This window comes from Lemur catta, chromosome 19 (genome assembly GCF_020740605.2).
Source record: "Lemur catta isolate mLemCat1 chromosome 19, mLemCat1.pri, whole genome shotgun sequence".
Lineage (NCBI taxonomy): Eukaryota > Metazoa > Chordata > Mammalia > Primates > Lemuridae > Lemur > Lemur catta.
The window spans coordinates 32495303-32514184 of NC_059146.1; the positions used below are offsets into that span (position 1 = coordinate 32495303).

An 18882-nucleotide genomic window follows, 5' to 3' on the forward strand; every position below is an offset into this window, starting at 1 on the left:
GATAATCTTCTTGAGTATCCTTTGTATGTGACGAGATACTTCTTTTTTGCTGCTTTTAATATTCTCTTTTTGTCTCTGTCTTGTGACAGTTTGATTAGAACATATCTCAGTGGTCTTTTTGAATTCATCTTTCTTGGAGTTCATTGAGCTTCTTGGATGTTTATATTTATTTCTTTCATCAAATATGGCAAGTTTTTGGCCATTATTTCTTGAAATAGTTTCTCTTCCCTTTTATCTCTCTCCCCTGGGACTCCCACCTTTTCTTCTGTCAATTGCATATGGGTTTATGGCTATTACAAATTAAGCTGCTATAACTATGAATGCACAGGTCTTGGTATGAGCATATGCTTTCATTTCTCTGGTGTTATTACCTAGGAGTACAATGCCTTTGTTGCAGGATAGGTGACTGGTTAACGTTTTAAGAAACTGCCAAATTTTGTTCTAAAGTGATTATATCATTTTACATCCCAATAGTGAATGCGAGTTCCAGTTCTTTCACATACTCACCAACAATTGCTATGACCTGTGTTTCTATTGTTTGCCATTCCACTAGAGATGCTAGTAGTATCTCATTGTGGTTTTAACTTGCATTTCTCTAATGACTCATGATTCTGAGCATTTTTTTTAAATTATGTGTTTATTTGCCACCCATATAACTTCTTTGATGAAATGTCTATTCATATCTCTTGCCTATTTTTAAAATAAATATATTGGTTGATATTTCTATTTTCATTAACAAGAATATAGTGAAACAGTAAAGAAATTTTTTGGAACTGCAGTCATTCATCAATGATGCCAGTGATTTACTTGCTTTATAGCATAATAATTTTTGAATATTGGAAGAATATTTTCTCAAAATTTTGTGTTCACAATGGAAAACTACAGATATAATACACTGTTAATTTTAATCTGAATTATTAACATATTCTCCACTTTCTTAAGCCTACATGACCAGTAAACAATGAATGAATCACTGATTTGCAGTGTTTAAATCAGAGGCGTAAATACTTTCGTCATGGCCAATTTCAAGCTGCAACATGATGTCTTTGAACATGGAGTTGGGAAGAGATGTGCAGTAGCACACCATTGTGTTCTATTTCTACCATATAGATGCAATAGATGTAAATAACCTGTGAAGCATAGATGATAGTAAAATAATTAAGAAATGAAGATTTTTAGTAAAAAACAGCCTTATTGAAGTCTAAACCATACATATTTAACATGTATAATTTGGTAAGTTTTGGTACCTGTTTTTAGCCATGAAATGAAAGGTTTTCTGGTGCTCTTTGTAATCTCTTCCTCCCCACTCACCTCCCTATCTTTAAGAAACCACTGATCTGCTTTGTGTCACTGTATATTTGTTTACATATTTTAGAATATTACATTAATCTGGCAGCAGTTTAGGCAGGTCTGGTTTAGGATCCCCCCCCATGAAGTTGCAGTTTAGTTGTCAGTTGGGGCTATATATAGTCTCTGAAGACTTGCTAGAAGCTGGAAGATTTAATTCCAAGCTCTTTTGCATGGCTGTTAACAGGTAGCTTCAGTTCCTTGCCATATGGGTCTCTCCATGGGGATGCCCATCACATGGATTCTTTCAGAGCAAGTGATCCAAGAGCAAGAGAGTCTACCCAAGAAGGGGGCCTGTGTCTTGTATAACCTAAAGTTGGAAGTGAAACACCCTCACTTTTGCTGTTTTATATCATTCACACAGACCAACCCTGCTAAAATGTGGGAGGGGCACACAAAGGTGAGAATTACAGCAAGTAGGGATTTTGGGGGCCTTTTTAGAGCTCTCCCACTACAATCATGTTTTACCTTTTTAAGTCTTAATGGTAAATTACATTGATTTTCAAATATCGAGCAAACTTTGCATTTCTGGGATAAATTTTACTTTTTCTTGATATATTATTCTTTTTATATATTGTTGGGTTTGGTTTCCTAAAATTTTGTTGTGGTTTATACATTTATGTTCATGAAAGATATTGATCTGTGGTTTACTTGTAATGCCTTTGTCTGGTTTTGGTATCAATATAATAGCTTCACAGATTAAGTTAGGAAGCATTCCCTACTCTTCAATTTTTTGGAATAGTTTGTACATTTGTATGGTTTCTTTCCTGAATGTTTGATAGAATTCACTACTGAAACCATTTAAGCCCCAGTTTGCTTTGTAGGAAGGTTTCTAATTAAAAATTTTATTTCTTTAATAGATACAGGGATATACAGGTTATTTTATTTTTTTCTTAAGTAAACTATAGTTGTTTGTGTCTTCAAGGGAATTCGTCCATTTTATTTAAGTTACCAGATATATTGTCATAAGTGGGTTCATGATATTCCCTTTCAATATCTGTAGAATTTGTCATGATGTCTCCTCTCTCCTTCCTGATACTGGTAATTTATGTATTTCTTCTTTGTAACTTGATAAACCTTGCCTAGAAGTTTATCAATTTTATTGTTTTTAAGGCTTTGGTTTCACTGATTATGGTGTCATGATATAAAAGCCATGGTTCCTGGTTTATAACTCCCATAGACCTTGTTATAATGTTGGGGTGCTTTAGGCCTCAGGAGATAGAATCTCTGTCTCTGATCTTCTCATCTCTTCCTTTCACCTGCCCAAGGCAGGAATCTAATCTGATTGTAGGTCAAAAGAACCTCGTTCCAGAAAGGGTCCTGCCCCATACCCTGGAGGAAGGAACACTATATAGAGAGGCCAGGAAGAATCTGAACAGGTGGGGTTTGCTGGGTTTAAACTACGTGCTTTTTGTCAATCACATTTCCACATGGTTGTCAATCATGCCTATGTAATGAAGCCTCCATAAAAATCCAAAAAGACTGGGTTTGGAGAACTTCTGGATAGCTGAACACGTGGAGGATCCTGGAGGCTGGCGCCCCAGGGAGGGATGGAAGCTCTACCCGCTTTCCCCTATACCTCACCCTATACATCTCTTCATCTGTATCCCTTGTAATATCCTTTATAATAAATCTGTAAATTTGTTCCCCTGAGTTCTATGAGCTTCTCCAGCATAGTAAAAAAAAAATTGTTAAAGCAATTTTCAAGTGGACAGTTTATTTTTGCTGTCCTATTATTGATTTCCAATTTATCTTACATTTCAGACAAAGAATATAGATTATAGGCTATTCTCAACATTTTTACACACATTAAAACAGTGAGTATCTTTCAAGAATTGTTTGATTCAACTTAAGAGATGAGCTCTACATCAATATGCTGTTATGTTCCTTTCTTTTTGCAAAGTTTTATCCAGAATCTAAAATTCTAAAATGGATAAATGAATATAGAGGCAGTTTTAGATTAACAACATCTGTAGGATTTTACTCTCAAAATTTTACTAGCAGTTACAAAAAATGACAACAATGAAACTAATAATTATTGAGCGTAGATCTTTATAAGAATATAGGTTCTATTATCACCATCTTAAAACAATGCCCCCCAGATGATAAGTATGGTGCCTCATATATCAAACCAGCTGTAAGGTGGAGGAATGACAATGATGATAGTTAACATGCATGCCATGGCTAAAGACTTTCATTACACATTAACTGGTTTTAAAATATTAGGATGAATTATCTGAAGTTCAACAATGGTTTAAGAAGTTCAGGAAGGGTCATACATCCAGATGAGGACAATAAAATCAACTGAACTGGAAGTTTAGACTCAACCTGAGGGATGATTTTGCATAGCAACTTTATGTGCCAATTACAGTACATTTTGTTTTGAAACCATGTACACACACCACGCATACAGGACTTACCCACTGTGTAAGTAGGAAACAAATGGCTGAAGTGATCAGTACTTCAGCTTTGGAGGTCCTCAAATACAATAAAGCTTTGTTTGGAATTTACAATATTTCAACTAGAAGCAAGTAGTATCCATTTTTTCTGAGGAGAGTTGCTAGTATAAATGAGACTATAAATGAAGTACATTTAGGTTTTATGTCTGCAATGACTGCTATTTATACAACACTTTAAATTTGCAAATGGAGTCTCTACATGCGTATGGATTACTAATGTCTTGATTGTCTAAATTTTTAGGTTTAATATATATATTTGCAAATAAACAATTAAATGATTTAAAAAAAAGTTCAGGAAGGGTTTTTATTCACTTATTCAACCAAATTAGAAAACATCATATAAAATTTCATGCCATCAATGCTATAAGCATTAAGTAACATTTCCCACCTTTTCTGAATTGTCTACCAATATGAATATTGATACTGTAAACACAAAAATGACAAATGAAGGCTTTCTTATGTTTTCTGAATTACATTATGAATTCTCTAATATAAGAAAGAGGAGAATATTTTCTAAAGGCCTAACATTCTTTACATTCAAAAGTTTTTTACCAGCATAAATCTTCTGATGGTGAACAACGTTTGAACCATACATAAAGGACTTCCCACAGTCCTTACATTCTTAGGATTTTACACCCATATGCTTTCTCTGATGTGCTTTAAGGGCTGAACTATATCTAAAGGCCTTCCCACATTTTTTACATTTAAAGGGTTTCTCGCCAGTGTGTACCCTCTGATGTTCAGTAAGGAATGAATTAAGCCTAAAGGCTTTCCCACATTCCTTACATTCAAAGGGCTTCTCACCAGTATGAACACTCTGATGTCCAATAAGTTGTCCATAAACAGTAAAGGCTTTCCCACATTTGTTACATTCATAGGGTTTCTCACCAGTATGAATTCTTTGATGTTGAACAAGGTAAGAGCCAGAACTAAAAGCCTTCCCACATTCCTTACAGTCATAGGGCTTCTCACCAGTATGAATTCTCACATGTTGTACGAGGTATGAGCCCCGACTAAAAGTCTTTCCACATTCCTTACATTCATAGGGCTTCACATCAATGTGAATTTTTTGATGCTGTGTAAGATGTACATGTACTCTAAAGGCCTTGCCACATTCCTTACACTCATAGGGTTTTTCTCCGGTATGAACCCTTTGATGTACAGTAAGTTGATGGCGACTAACAAAGGCCTTGCCACATTCTTGACAGTCATAGGGTTTCTCACCAGTATGAATTCTCTGGTGCTGAACAAGGTACGAGCCAGTACTAAAGGCCTTGCCACATTCCTTACACTCATAGGGTTTCTCACCAGTATGAAGTCTTTCATGTTGAACAAGGTAGGAAGCACGACTGAAGGCTTTCCCACATTCCTTACATTCATGGGGCTTTACCCCTGCATGGATCCGCTGATGTGCATTAAGAAATGAACTAAGTCTAAAGGCCTTGCCACATTCCTGACATTCAAAGGGTTTCTCACCAGTGTGAATACTCTGATGTCTAGTAAGTTGTCCATACACAGTAAAGGCCTTCCCACATTCCTTACACTCATAGGGTTTCTCACCAGTATGAATTCTCTGATGTTTAACAAGGGGTGAACTAGTACTAAAGGCCTTCCCACATTCTTTACATTCATAGGGTTTTTCACCAGTATGGATTCGCTGATGTTGAACAAGGTATGAAAAGGCACTAAAGGCTTTCCCACATTCCTTACATACAAAAGGTTTTTCACCAGTGTGAGTACTCTGATGCCGGATAAGTTTTCCATACACTATAAAAGCTTTCCCACATTCCTGACATTCATAGGGTTTCTCAACAATGTGAATTCTCTGATGTTGAACAAGGTATGAATAGGCACTAAAGCCCTTCCCACATTCCTTACATTTATAGGGTTTCTCACCCGTATGCAATCTCTGATGTACAGTGAGTTGATGTCCATTACTAAAGTTATTCCCACATTCTTTACATTTGCAGGGTTTTCCACTGGTATGTATTCTGTCATGCTGAACAGACTTTGAGCCTTGACAACAAGCCTTCCCACATTCCTGACATTCACATGGTTTCTCTTGATTAAGAACTTTCTGATGTAGAGCAAAAGATGTACATTTTTCAGAAGTAGGCATTTCCTCAAAGCTGATTATCTCATCCTTCAAATGCAAGTCTGAAAGGAAATAAAAAACAAAAATATTTGATTTTTCTATATGAGAAAAAATAGATTTCTATGGAAGAAAAGAAAAAAGTTGAAAATAACATCAGTTAGAAATAACTTAGATAATACTAAAATATGGTTATAAAACTCAAAACAGGAAGAATGCAGAGATTAATGGGAGTTTATATATTAATAAATCAGTAAGGCTGGTGATTAGTGAAATAGTTTTTTCATTTCTGATATTTGGCTGTGGATCAAAATTTTTGAAGAACTTGTTAAAAAACTGATGTTCAAGCACCATCCAGACCCCTGAACACACAGGAGAAGTTCCTGGGCATCAATATTTTTAACATTTCTAACAAAAGTTTCTGATGCAGATGAAATTTTTATAACTCATATTTCATCCCTGCCCCACCACTTGGCTTCTCTTTGCACTTAAATTAAAATCGATGTATCTTTCCAAAATAATATGGCCCCTGCCTACCTATGAGGCCTCAAGCCATAGCTCCCTTCGTTCCCTATTTACCTGACCTCCCCCTTTCAGCACCTGGAATTTGGCACACATGTTCTCATCTTTTCGTTCATGTGCAGGTGGTCTTATCTCCCCAAAATCTTTTGGCCTGTGCTGTTTTCATACTGGATCTTTCTCATCCTTTGTATGTTTAAGGTAAAATTTCACTTTATCAGGAATATTGTAAACTGCTGACTTTGTCTAAGGATGTCCCTATCTTTATTGCCTAACACTTCATTCCTTGGTTTTCTACCAGTTTTCAATTATATAATTATTAATGTTCTCTGTTATGATTTTTATTTCTCCAAAAACTCCCTGTGGTTGACTGAATTTTGGCCCTCAAGACCTTTGTCTGCTCATTATGCCCATGAATATGTTGTGTCACATAGAAAAGGTATACAATTAAGGTTACTAATCAGTTTATTTAAGATAGGGAGATTACCCTGGGTTATCTCAACAGCCCCTTGAAACCAGAGCTTTCTCCAGCTGAGGGTAGAAGAGGACGTCAGAGACATTCAAAGTGTGAGAAGGATAAACCTTGCTGGTTGTGGCTTAAAGACGGAGGGGATCACATGAAAATATATTTCACCAAGAACCAATAAATTTGGAGGAGGACCCCAAGCCCCCCAAAACTGCAGCTATGGCTGAGATATTGATTTAGCCATGCCATGCTAGACTTCGGACCTATAAAACTGTGTGATAATAAATGAGTATAGTTTTAAACTACTAAGTTTGTGGTAATTTGTGACAAAATAACTAACACATTCCTTCAGAGCAGGCCCAACCTGTGTCATTTAGCACTGAATTATACCCCACCGACTGACTCATTACAAAAAAAAAAAAAAACTCTTGATGAAAGAAATGAAATTAGGGTATTATTAAAAGACAATACTATAAAAATAATTCACTGATAATCCACAGACAATTTCTGGAATGTGGCAGAGAAGGTACAAGGTGAGAGATTCAGCTGTCTTGAAAATTTAAGAGATTCTCGGGTTCCCAAACTCACCAAGTTATATACATTGAATACACACAGCTTTTGCGTATCAATCATACCTCAATAAAGTGTGTGGTTTTTTTTTTCAAAGATTCATGGGTTTGTCCAAAATCCACAGGAGACTTAATCTGGAGCTCCAGCAAATACAGTGGCAAAGGGAGTATACAAATGAGCATTTTGAATTATACATTCTGAATCAATGATGATAAAAATGAATCCATAATGACACTTGGGAGGGAGTACAAAATTAATTTTTAATCTTTTTCATTGTTAAATAACCTCCTACTTAGAAAGTATTTAGCTACTAGCAAAGAATCAAATTCTCTTCCCTTTTTCACTGGAACTATGTTTCAAGATAACCAAAAAGTACTAGTCTAGAAGGTCAAGAAATATTTACAAAAGAAATAACAGTAATAAAGTGTCTCTATACAAATAATGATATTTTTTATTCAGATGAGGATTATCACTTGTTGTTAAAACCATAATATATTAAAACCATAATATATTAAAACCATTATACATAAACCATCTTATATTGCTACAAGAGATGACTACTTCTCAGTAATAAAGACCACTGGTTAGTTACAAGGAGAAAAATGTATGTGAAATGTGGACTTGGACAGTTATCCCTTTAATCTAGTGGTTAATCTTAACAATGAGCACAACCAGACATTATACGTCTCCTGATAAAATACGCATTGCCTCCTTTGATGTCTTCCAGACAAAATGTTTATCTTTTTAAGTATTACCATGCTATTTGACAAGCCCGTAAGGACCAGACCACTGGGATGGCCCCTAGAGACAAGCATTGGATTTGCACACAAAAGCCAACTGGAAAAGTGGATTGGATGTGTTACCTAATTAAATTGAATACCTGCCTTTAGGATGGTTCCTGTTATCTCCCAGGATCATTTTGGCCCATTAATTTCTTTTGTCAGGAAAAGAGATCTTTAGGTAAGCTAATTCAAAGAAGAGAAAGACTGGGTCTTGATTTATGCAAAAAAACCTTCAACCACCGCTGAAGGAGAATTTTTGGACTGTTTTCTTCTCTGTCCAGGACTTTTCATGTCATGCTACAGGGGAGGACCCCAAAATGGGGAAAACCACATTAACAGTATGGTCCAGAGAACAGCAGAACTGGACACTCTCACAAAGGCATAGAACTCAAGCCCATGAAATTGGACAGGCACTGGTTCAAAATACATTCTGTTTAGAAGTTACTGGCCTTACAAGCATGAAACACTGTTCTTATAAGTAAATTGTATTCACATCTTTAAAGACTTCTGAGATATTTAAGATCACTAAAATAATCCAGGAAACAAATAAGAAATCATAAAATTAGGTAATTAGGATAATTCCTCCCTATCTGGTTCTGTGGGCTCTTTGGATTAGGGCTGGGATCTGTTCTTGTGGTTGTATTTGGGTACAAGTCTTTGATCCTGGCCTAGAGGTGGGCTATAAACTCTGATCATAATCCTTCACTTAGTATTAATATTTGTCTATACCATAGAGTTCAAATGACTAATCTACAGAGCCTTAAATGCTATTGTGCAACCATTTTCTCATCAAATGATCCAAATAATCTTCCAAATAAAACAATTTAAAAAAACCACCTTTACAGGTTGATACGACTTTTATAGATACACAACCACGACACACCCAACAGTTGTGTACATTTAGATAATTCCATCCCAAGAGAATGGTCTTGACTTCAGATAAAACTGAACAATGACCAAAAAGGGGATGGGGGAATACCAAGTACTAAAACCAGCAGAATTCCTTGTCTCCGTGTTAAACAAAACTGAGACAAACAAACTTCCCTGTACTTTTCTTAACCTTCAATATACTCTCAGGGTCCAGGGTATCAATTTTTAGTTTGTGAGTTTCTTCTTTAAGCAGTTCTAGTTGTGAGAATTGTCATTTCATGACTTTTATTCTTTATTAAAGGCATTCCAAAGAAAAAATGGGAAAATTTATTTATTTTGAAAATAGAGTAAATCTCATTCTATTTTACAATTAGATAGGTTTCTATTATGACCTTTTATAAAACTAAGATATATTATGGAACAATAATCAAATAAGATTATTTATAGGAAAAATAATTCCTATGAGAGTACTGTATAAGAATAATGATGAAACATTGTTCTGTTTCATCATAAGAGTTATTTAACCATTATGCATCAATTATACACAAGTATGCAAAGAAAGACTAAATAAGAAAGTGGGATAATGATGGCAATGCCTAGAAAGACTACACAGTAAAATAAATCAACATCACGTAAACCTTCAGTTTCTTTATTGTGTATTGTATCATCTTTTAAAGTCTGAAAGAAGTCTGGACACGTCATGTTTTTGTCTTTTTTAAAAAATTAGCTTTTATTGAACACAGCTGAGAAATTAAATATTTTCATTATCCACCTGTGAGAACAAAGATTAGCAAACTGACAAAGACATTTTGTAAGTATTGGGCCAATCAGAAGATGAATACAAAAAAACAAGGAGCAGCACTCTAGCCCTGCACTGCCCAGTAGGGTAGCCAGAGGCCACGTGACCAGACTGAATTGAAACAGATACACCAGATACTGCAGGTGAAACAGATACACCATATTTCAAAGACTTATTACAAAGAAAAATAATTTTATAGAGATTACACATTAAAATGATATCTGGGATGTACTAAAATAAAATACATTATTAAACTTAATTTTGCCATCTTTTTCCTTTTTAAATGTGGCTACTATAGAATTTAAAAGTATATATGTGGCTTGCATTGTATTTCTATTGGACAGCGCTGTTCTGGATGACAAAAGGTTATGTGGTGTATTGTTTTACTAATCCATATTGTTGATGGTAAAACGACCACTGATAGGTAAGTTGCATATGGACTGAGAGGAACTATAAACAGCTGATGAGAACTCCATAATCTGAGCTTCTAAATGTAGCATCGCTTTCAAATGGCACGTCTTTTATGGGGACCAAGGAAACTACATCTATGGAATTGTTATAGGTGTTGAATTCTGTGAATCACATGTCTTCTTTAGCCACAGCAACTCTCAAACCTGCCGGATGCACATCTCGTCTCTCTGCACCTCGCCTTTTGGAAGGCTAATGTGAATGTGTTCTGCATGAACCACTGTGAGGACTCACACTGAAAAAAGAGCTGGTGATGCCCTACTGCTAACCTGGGGCTCCTGTTGTGTGATTTCCTGACCAGATGAAGCCAAGTTGAACCTAAGATGATCCTCTGGTGGGCTCTGCAGGTGAAATGGGGTTTTTTTGGGTATGGTTATGGAGAATAATATCCTTATTCTTAGTACATTCTGAAGTACTTAGGGATAAAGTGTTATAATTTGTGCAACTTACTTAAATGGTACAGCAAAAAAATTTTACATATATAGATGTAGCATGGTTATGAGGATGGTTAATAAGGATGGTTATCATATTATTCTTTCAACTTTTATGTAGTTTTTAATTCAGTTGGCAAAATGCAAAAGAAAACCAAAACCCAGACTTTTAAGAATGGTATAATACTTCTATGTATTAAGGGATATTAAAAATGATAAAATTTATTTTTAAAAAACCCAGAAATCCTCAAAGTAATATGAGATTGACATGATACAAGGTGTATTGAGTGGAAGAGTCTCCTCCAAATTCTTGTCCACCCAGAACTTGGGAATGTGACCTTATTTGTTTGTTTTTTTCATCTCTTTAGAACCAAGTATCTTAAAAAGACCATTGTACTCATGCTCATCACTGACTTTTCTCTCATTTTGTTCAAACCCGACCAGTTGAGCTTTCACTCCTTGATGCCACTGAGAATCTCCCCTTTTAGCAAGGCTAAATATTGAGGTCCATTCTTATTTCTTAATTTAATTCACTTTTCAGGTGATCACTTCTCTATCTTGAAACGTTTTCTTTGTTTGTCTTCGGTGGCACCAATTTCTGCTTCTAATTCTACCTTAGAAGAGGCTCCTTCTCAGCAGTCTCTTTTGCTGCCTCCTCAAGAGGACTTCTAAATGTTAAGAGTACCCTCTCTTTGCACTGGCTCTCCAGCTGACCTCAACCAGTCCCATGGCTTTAAAGACCCGCCATATGCCAATAAATCTCAAATTTTTATGGGTGAGCCTAAACTCTCCCTGAGCTCCGGACTGTTGAATATTCAACAGCCTACTTAGCATCCCTAACTGGATGGCCAAATAGTCATCTCAAACTTAACATATGCAAAGCAGGTATCTTTAGCTCCACCCTCCAACTGGCCTTTTCCCTTCTCTTTACCATTCCAGGCAACTGTATTTGCATGCAGCTGCTCAAGCCAGAACCTGCTGATCCTTTTTGATTTCCCTCTTTGCTTCCCTACCTGTTCACGGTTCACCAGCATATTATTAGCTCTACATTCAAACTATATTAAGAGTACCTTCCCTTCTCACCACTCTCTACCATGATCATTCTAATCCAAACCACAACCACCTCCTGTCTGCACACCTTCCCCCATTCGGACAACTCTCTACCAATATCCAGAGTAATTATCTAACAACATAAATTAGGATATGGTGGAGGTGGTAACACTTGTTTTTGAATTTAACCAAATAGCCACATAAAAACAAATAGGATAGCAAAACTACAAAAACTATAGACAACATACACAACAAAACTATGGGAAAAGGGACCTTCAAAAACTGTAAAATATAAGTGGGTGGAGACAAAATATAATACTACAGCTAAGACGTGTGCAGGCTAAGCATCTGTGCAGGAAAACGCTGAGGGGAGCAATGTGGGGTATCTGACCTGAGAACCCCCCAAAACCAATGAGTACTCACTGGAAAGCTTAGCAGGCTAATTTGAGAAGAGCAGGTGAACCTGGGAGTGGGTATATATGAAGTGTGGTAAGGTTTGAAGTGGCTGGAAGGAAAGAGGGCTGTGACTAGGCAGATGCATGTGAAAGCGTTAGGGGTGGTCGGAAGAGTTTTACCTCCTCATTTGGAGAATCTTGGTGAAGGGTATATAAAAATTCTTTATGTCATTTTCCAACGTAAGCCTGATGTTATTTTATAATCATGTTTTCTCTTCCGACCAGGGTGATGGTTACGAAGGTATTTGCCTTATACTAACTTATCAAGCTGTACATTTTAATGTGGTTTTCTGGTATCTCTCTCATATTTAACATAATTTTTTTAAATTTAAAAATTAGAAAAACATAAATTAGATCATACTTTCTAGTCACTTTAGAAAATAATCCAAATTCCTGAAAATTAACAAAAAACTATAAGAGGACCTGGCCCCTCCTCACATTCTACCTTTTTTCTTCCTCTCCTCTTTTTTTTTTTTTTTTTTTGAGACAGAGTCTCGCTCTGTTGCCCGGGCTAGAGTGCTGTTAGCTCACAGCAACCTCAAACTCCTGGGCTCAAGCAATCTTCCTGCCTCAGCCTCCCAAGTAGCTGGGACTACAGGCACGTGCCACCATGCCCGGCTAATTTTTCTATATGTATTTTTAGCTGCCCATATAATTTCTTTCTATTTTTAGTAGAGACGGGGTCTCGCTCTTGCTCAGGCTGGTCTCAAACTCCTGAGCTCAAACAATCCGCCCGCCTCGGCCTCCTAGAGTGCTAGGATTACAGGTGTGAGCCACCGCGTCCGGCCTCTGTCCTCTTATTAATTCTGCCCCACCCTACTTATTCCTCTAGAAACACACAAAGCTCATTCCCACTGCAAGGTATCTGCGCACACTGTTCAATCAGCTTGGAATGTTCAATATAATTATATGACCTGAGCCCTCCTTGTTCTTGTCTCTGTTCAAATATTATCATCACAGAAGATACAAATAAATCTCAATGCCAAAGAGGAGCTGAAAACAGTCAAATTCAAAATGCAGATTGCATTGGGAAAGAGTGAGCTCCTAATGAAATGAGAGGGAAATCAGACAAGGTGATGACTGCATGTTAAAATGGATCAAGATGAAGTTCCTTTGGAAAGGCTGGTGAGATATTTGCTTCTTCCCCAAGTCTCAGGCTTTTTCTACAAAAGCCCTGAGCCTTTGAATGGAGACTTCCAAACAACTCAGGGACCACCTGGGCTGTTTCCAGCAGTGATGGCTTCCCTATCTGGCATGCTCTTACTCACCTGTAGACTGTCTTCTTTGACCCCTCCTCACTGTCATCCAAGGATCTTTCCATTGTTCCAATAAGGTAATCACATGTGGTTTAGGGAGAGAATGTCCTGCTTACAAGATAAGAATGCCCCACAATGTAGAAAAGACATAAAATATGAGTTCAAAAATACTTTGACTTTTGGTTAAATTTGCAATAAACTCGAGTTCAAAATGATCTTGATAAATACTTTAGAGAAGGGGATTCATAAAACCACATAGATAGGGAAAAGGTCTTATTTTAAATGAAATCTATCTATATATCTAAAAATAAATAAAGATAGATAAATGTATGTTTATGTATCTTCCTTGTCTTGACAGAAAGTATGAAATTATAATTGAGAACACAGATTGTGGAACCAGGGTGCCTGGGTTCAAGTTTCTGCTTCTGCCACCTATCAGCTGTGTGACCCTGGCTAACTCACTTAAACATTCCGTGCTCTGGCATTCTCATCTAAAATGGTGGTAAAAATAGTACCTTTAGGATGCTTGTGAGGATAAAAATCAGTTAATACAAATACATATAAAGAGCTGAGAACAGGAACTGGTATATAGCAAGTATACTGTGAGTTACTAACATTATTGTTGGTATTTTACTAAGAAAAAAACCCAAAAAGTTTCCTTAGACATCTATATGTACAGGATACAGATTTAATTTGCATTTAATCTTAAATGCAAAGTTTTTAGATTATCAATTTTAACCCCCAAATCAGATTATTTTGTAGAAAATAAAATGAACTGTAGTTTTAAATGATTTCTGTTCATCCAATCCACCAGTATATAAGTTGTATTGGCTCTTCAGACAGAACAAATCAAGACCCTTTGTCTAGCTGTTCTGCCTGCAGGTGTGTCAAATTTTAACAGACCACTTAGAACAATTTTGAGCATAAACACAATAGGGAAACTTGGCCTCTTTGTCAATGTTTATGCAATAAACGAACCAGAATTCTAATCCTGCTATTTCACCATTTCTGACCTAACAAAGCTCAAACTGTTTCTTTGGGAACAAGAAGAAATTGTGTTCACTTCTTAAGATAGCTCTAAAATTTACAATGAGGAAAGTATTTCAGGGAGCAGATTCTAAATTATTTGAGAAAAGTAAACTTACCCATTGATACCAAGTTCCTATAGTTCTCTAACATCACATCTCTGTACAAGTCCTTCTGAGTAGAATCCAGACTCTCCCACTCCTCCTGAGAGAAGGCTATGGCCACATCCCTGAAGGTCACTGATCCCTGAAACTGCAAACCCATGCGTTTCTGGTGAAATTAAAATGTTTTCGAAGTGAAAGGACAGGGAATAAAAAGTTTCAATGTAGGAAAGGAGCAATAATATAGCAGTCAAGTGGGCTGGAAGCTTATGATATGGGAAATGAATAAAGCATAGTATTCGCATGTTCTAGAAGAATCCTTTTGCTATGGGCAAAATTTTCTATATGTTGTAGGATACCACAATACTCCAGACCTGGGGGGAAATGGATAAAATAATCCAAGTTTCCCTATTAACACAGCACATACAGAGACACTGCCTGCTAGTTATCCAACTAATAAATTCTCAAGAACTACTACAAGTCTCTACAAGACTCAAGTCTCTACATTATTTCCCTTTTAAGAGAAAAAAAAGTTATGGATTATTTTCTCCAAATGTAGAATAAAATCTGTTTTAAAAAATAGGCATTACAAAAATGTGTTAAATAACTACTCAAGCTTCAAGATCATTATGTCGAATCATAAGTATTTCCTTGTATTAATAAAAAACTTTTCCATAGTGACATAAAAGTTATCTTATGGATCTATATGAGAGCCAGAAATTATTTTATATTTATAAATGGAGACTGGACCAAATGTCTCAGGTTTCCCCAGTTCTGGTAATCTGTTAATCTATTACTATGACAACCTGCTTACGTCGTCATGCAGCATCCCTCACTCAACACTTTCGCTGTTCTTGAGTTAGTGGATTATGATAAAGATGATTCAGAATGAAATGTGTGTCACCCAAGTCTGGCAGGTCCCATTCCACAACAAAACTGACCTAGTACCACTCTCGGGCAACCCCTGAGAAGAGCCATGATATCGGTGTTTCATGTTACAATCAATCTTAAAAGCCTCACAGAGTATGTGATCTCATCATATTAAGATTGAGACCAACAAATACAAAATTCTCTCTTATCAGTGGAAAAGTTCAAATCTTCTGACATGTGGAGAATGAAGGCAACAGCTCTAACTCACCAAACCACAAATGGATATAGGAAACTCAAATAATTCTCTCATGGAACTTCACTCCTTCATTGTTTTTATCACAGCCCTTCAGCAAAGATTTACCAAGTCGTACCTGCTCAGTAATTTGCTCGATGAATTCATGACTGCCGTTTATAAAAGAGGACCTCACAAGGAGGGAACAGTTATTTGGCCATCATTCCTCCACAGAGGAAGTCAAGAAGCAGGTAATTAGATGGTGCTCTTTTAGGCAGAATGCTTCAGGTTAATCAAGGAAAATACCCATGTAATCTAAAAATCCCAATATTTCAGAAGGAACACCAACTTACGTGGGCCATCCTTTTAGAAAGTAAGAACTGATCAGTCTTCTTTGACGTTCCTCTACCAGAGAAGTTCAAACTCTAAAAATTCCAGAGCTGGGAGGAAAAGGAGGCTTTAGTTTTCCCAATGATATAAATTAATAAACTTTCCTGACCTTCCATGTCAGCTTCCAAACTATGATACAACCACCCTCAAACAAAATTCTGGGGAAGGACAGAGTAATTCAAACCCTAGGGAACAAGGCTGTACACAACTGGGTGTAGAGCAGTGACCCTTCTTAGGGAAGGCAGAATCAGACACTTCAGCAGGAGGTTTTCCAGCCAGGCCCATTTTGGGAATGCTGATCTGGATCTAAGACTGGGCTGCATAGTCCTCTTATGAACAGATTCTCCTCAATCCATTCCTACATTCTAACACTGAAAAATGGTCCACATGACCCAAACCAGAAATTCTTTCATGGCAGCAGAGTGTGAGGTTAGTCAAGACACAAAAGGTAGAGAATAAAGAAGAAATTGATCGGGCAGTTGCTAACATGGCTCCATTTTCTAATCATTAAAATACAGATAAGAATATCAGCTCCTACATATGGTTGTCTTGAAGAGTAAGAAAACCCCCACAAAATACTTAACAGAATCATTGCTGAACATGAGTTAGCTCTTATTACAGTAGTTCCCCTTTATCTGAGGGGGGGGGGGGCGGGGGGGATATGTTCCAAGATCCCAGGTGGGCCTGCAGTACCAGCTGCTAGGGAGGCTAAGGTGTGAGGATTGCTTGAGCCCAGGAGTTTGAGGATGCAGTGAGCTATGATCCATGCCACTGCACTCCAGCTTGGATGACAGAGTGAGACACAATCTCTAAAAAAAACAAATAAAAATAAATTAAAAAAAAAGATCCCCAGTGGATGCCTGACCAAACCCTATATATATTTTTTCCTACATATACATACCTATGATAAACTTTAATTTATAAATTAGGTGCAGTAAGAGATGAACAACAATAATAAAATAGAACAATTATAACAATATGCTGTAATAAAAGCTCTGTGAATATGGTCTCTCTCTCTCAAAATATCTTATTGTACTGTACTCACATATTTTCAGACCAGGGTTGACTGAGAGTAACTAAAACCTCAGAAAGCAAAAACATGCATAAGGGGGACTACTGTATTGAAGTTATTACGTGAAGAAAATTATATGGCCTTTATTTTTTTTTAAAAGAAACAGTTTCCACTTTTTATTTACACCATGCATGCTCTTTTAATTCTAACTAAAAAATTTAGAGCCTTGCCCTAAGAATGCAATTCTTCTTTTTAAAAAATAACAGAAAAGATTTTCTGACATTTAAATTTCCTCTGTCCCCTACCAGCTAGGGAGAGAGCCACCATTTTGCCATAATGCAAAATTGAGAATATTGGCAAAAGGCTGAATTCCATTCTTCCTGTGCAATAAGGAGACTGATGTAAAGGTTTATAACTAATATCATCTTATTCTCTTTTCTTATATAATATTGTCACTAGGAAAGTAATTTGCACAACAGATCTTTGGAAGTCCTTTTTCCTGCACTGATAATTTTTAGATGACATTGCTGTAATCCTTAAAGAGTGTAAATACTTACAAGGTTTTTTCGAAAAGAAGAGGCTTACTGGTACTCCCGTTTCTTCCGGCTGCATGCACACGGTATGACGTCTACAGCTTCCTTTATTAAACTAAGAATTGAAGAGTCTTTTACTCCTTTACATAATCAGCTAGTGTGATTCTATCCGGCAGATGCAAAACAGAACCCTACCGTCATGCAAACAAAAAAAAGGGGGCAATGCGCCCTCAAATATTAATAACCCAGGTTCACGCGGAGGCCACGCACCAGGTCTTCGCGGGCGCACACCGGCCCTGTCACACGCACAGACGCGCACAGTCGCCCTCCGTCCCCACGTCACTCCCGCACACCCAGGCCTGGGACCCTCGTCCACGCCCACGCTCATCACCGGTCAGAGTCGGCGTTCCGCGCCCGCCGCGTCTGCAGAGAGGCTCCCCTACTCCCTGCACTAACTGTTCCCCTTCGCAGAAACCCAAGTTAACCCCCGGGGCTGCTCCGAGTCTGCAGCCACCTCCCTCTGAGGCCGGGCTTGGACTGTTCTCTTACCGAAGCCCAAAGCCCACTGCGGAGCCAACAATCACAAACACTAGGAAGGCGGCAGATGTCCAGGTTGCCCCGGTGGCCCCTGGGAAATGTAGTTTCAGGCCTGCTCGCAGTCGCCTGTGGGAAATGTAGTCTAGAGCCGTAAAACCAAAGAACACGCGTGGCCCCGCCCACAAGGACCGCCCACACCGCGCCCTGATACTTCTGGGCGTTCCCGTCGGGACTGGGGGTGCGCAGGCGTAGATGCTCGCAGAGCCGGTAACGTGACCTGGTGGTGCTGACCTTGGTGCTGTGCGCGTTTAAGCGGCTAGTCGTGGCCCGATGCGACACCTGAGGCCCGAAGTAGGTGACCAGCTTTTTAGAGAGCCAACCCAGTATACTCACTGCCACACCAGAACAGACAAAACCATGATAGTATATGCTAAAATGTGTTATTACTTTAACACAAAAATATGAAAAATAGGTGTTTGAAATTACCTTGCTGTAGTGTTTACTTTTCTGTTACAAAAATGCTATTATTTAATAGAACGTTAATAGGACTAATAGTGGCAATTAGTAATAATAACAGACTAATTAAACACATCTGTGGGAAAAATGTTTCTGTCCTC

General features: G+C 37.5%; 1 protein-coding gene across 3 annotated transcripts; it reads right to left on the reverse strand.

Moving 5' to 3' along the window:
* Nucleotides 1-4000: 4000 nt before the first annotated feature.
* Nucleotides 4001-18044, reverse strand: ZNF30 (zinc finger protein 30). Of its 3 annotated transcripts, XM_045532380.1 has the most exons (5): nt 17753-18044; nt 16147-16233; nt 14710-14842; nt 13577-13675; nt 4001-5963 (listed from the first exon to the last, which is right to left on the reverse strand). In XM_045532380.1, exons 2-5 carry the CDS (start codon nt 16153-16155, stop codon nt 4429-4431), a joined length of 1776 nt encoding a protein of 591 aa, XP_045388336.1. In that variant the 5' UTR covers nt 16156-16233; nt 17753-18044; the 3' UTR covers nt 4001-4428. The 3 variants fall into 3 exon arrangements, with proteins under 3 accessions (XP_045388336.1, XP_045388337.1, XP_045388335.1); XM_045532381.1 differs by lacking the exons at nt 16147-16233; nt 17753-18044 and having other exon boundaries at nt 13577-13672; nt 14710-14907; XM_045532379.1 differs by lacking the exons at nt 16147-16233; nt 17753-18044 and having other exon boundaries at nt 14710-14907.
* Nucleotides 18045-18882: the final 838 nt, after the last annotated feature.

Excerpts from the sequence above, each read along its gene's own strand:
- ZNF30 (XM_045532379.1), bottom strand. The coding sequence starts at position 14,854 with ATGGGTTTGCAGTTTCAGGGATCAGTGACCTTCAGGGATGTGGCCATA. Across the intron at positions 13,676-14,709 it reads TAGGAACTTGGTATCAATGG|CAGGACATTCTCTCCCTAAA; the intron begins GTAAGTTTACTT and ends TTATCTTGTAAG. Across the intron at positions 5,964-13,576 it reads TCAAAGAAGACAGTCTACAG|ACTTGCATTTGAAGGATGAG; the intron begins GTGAGTAAGAGC and ends ATTTCCTTTCAG.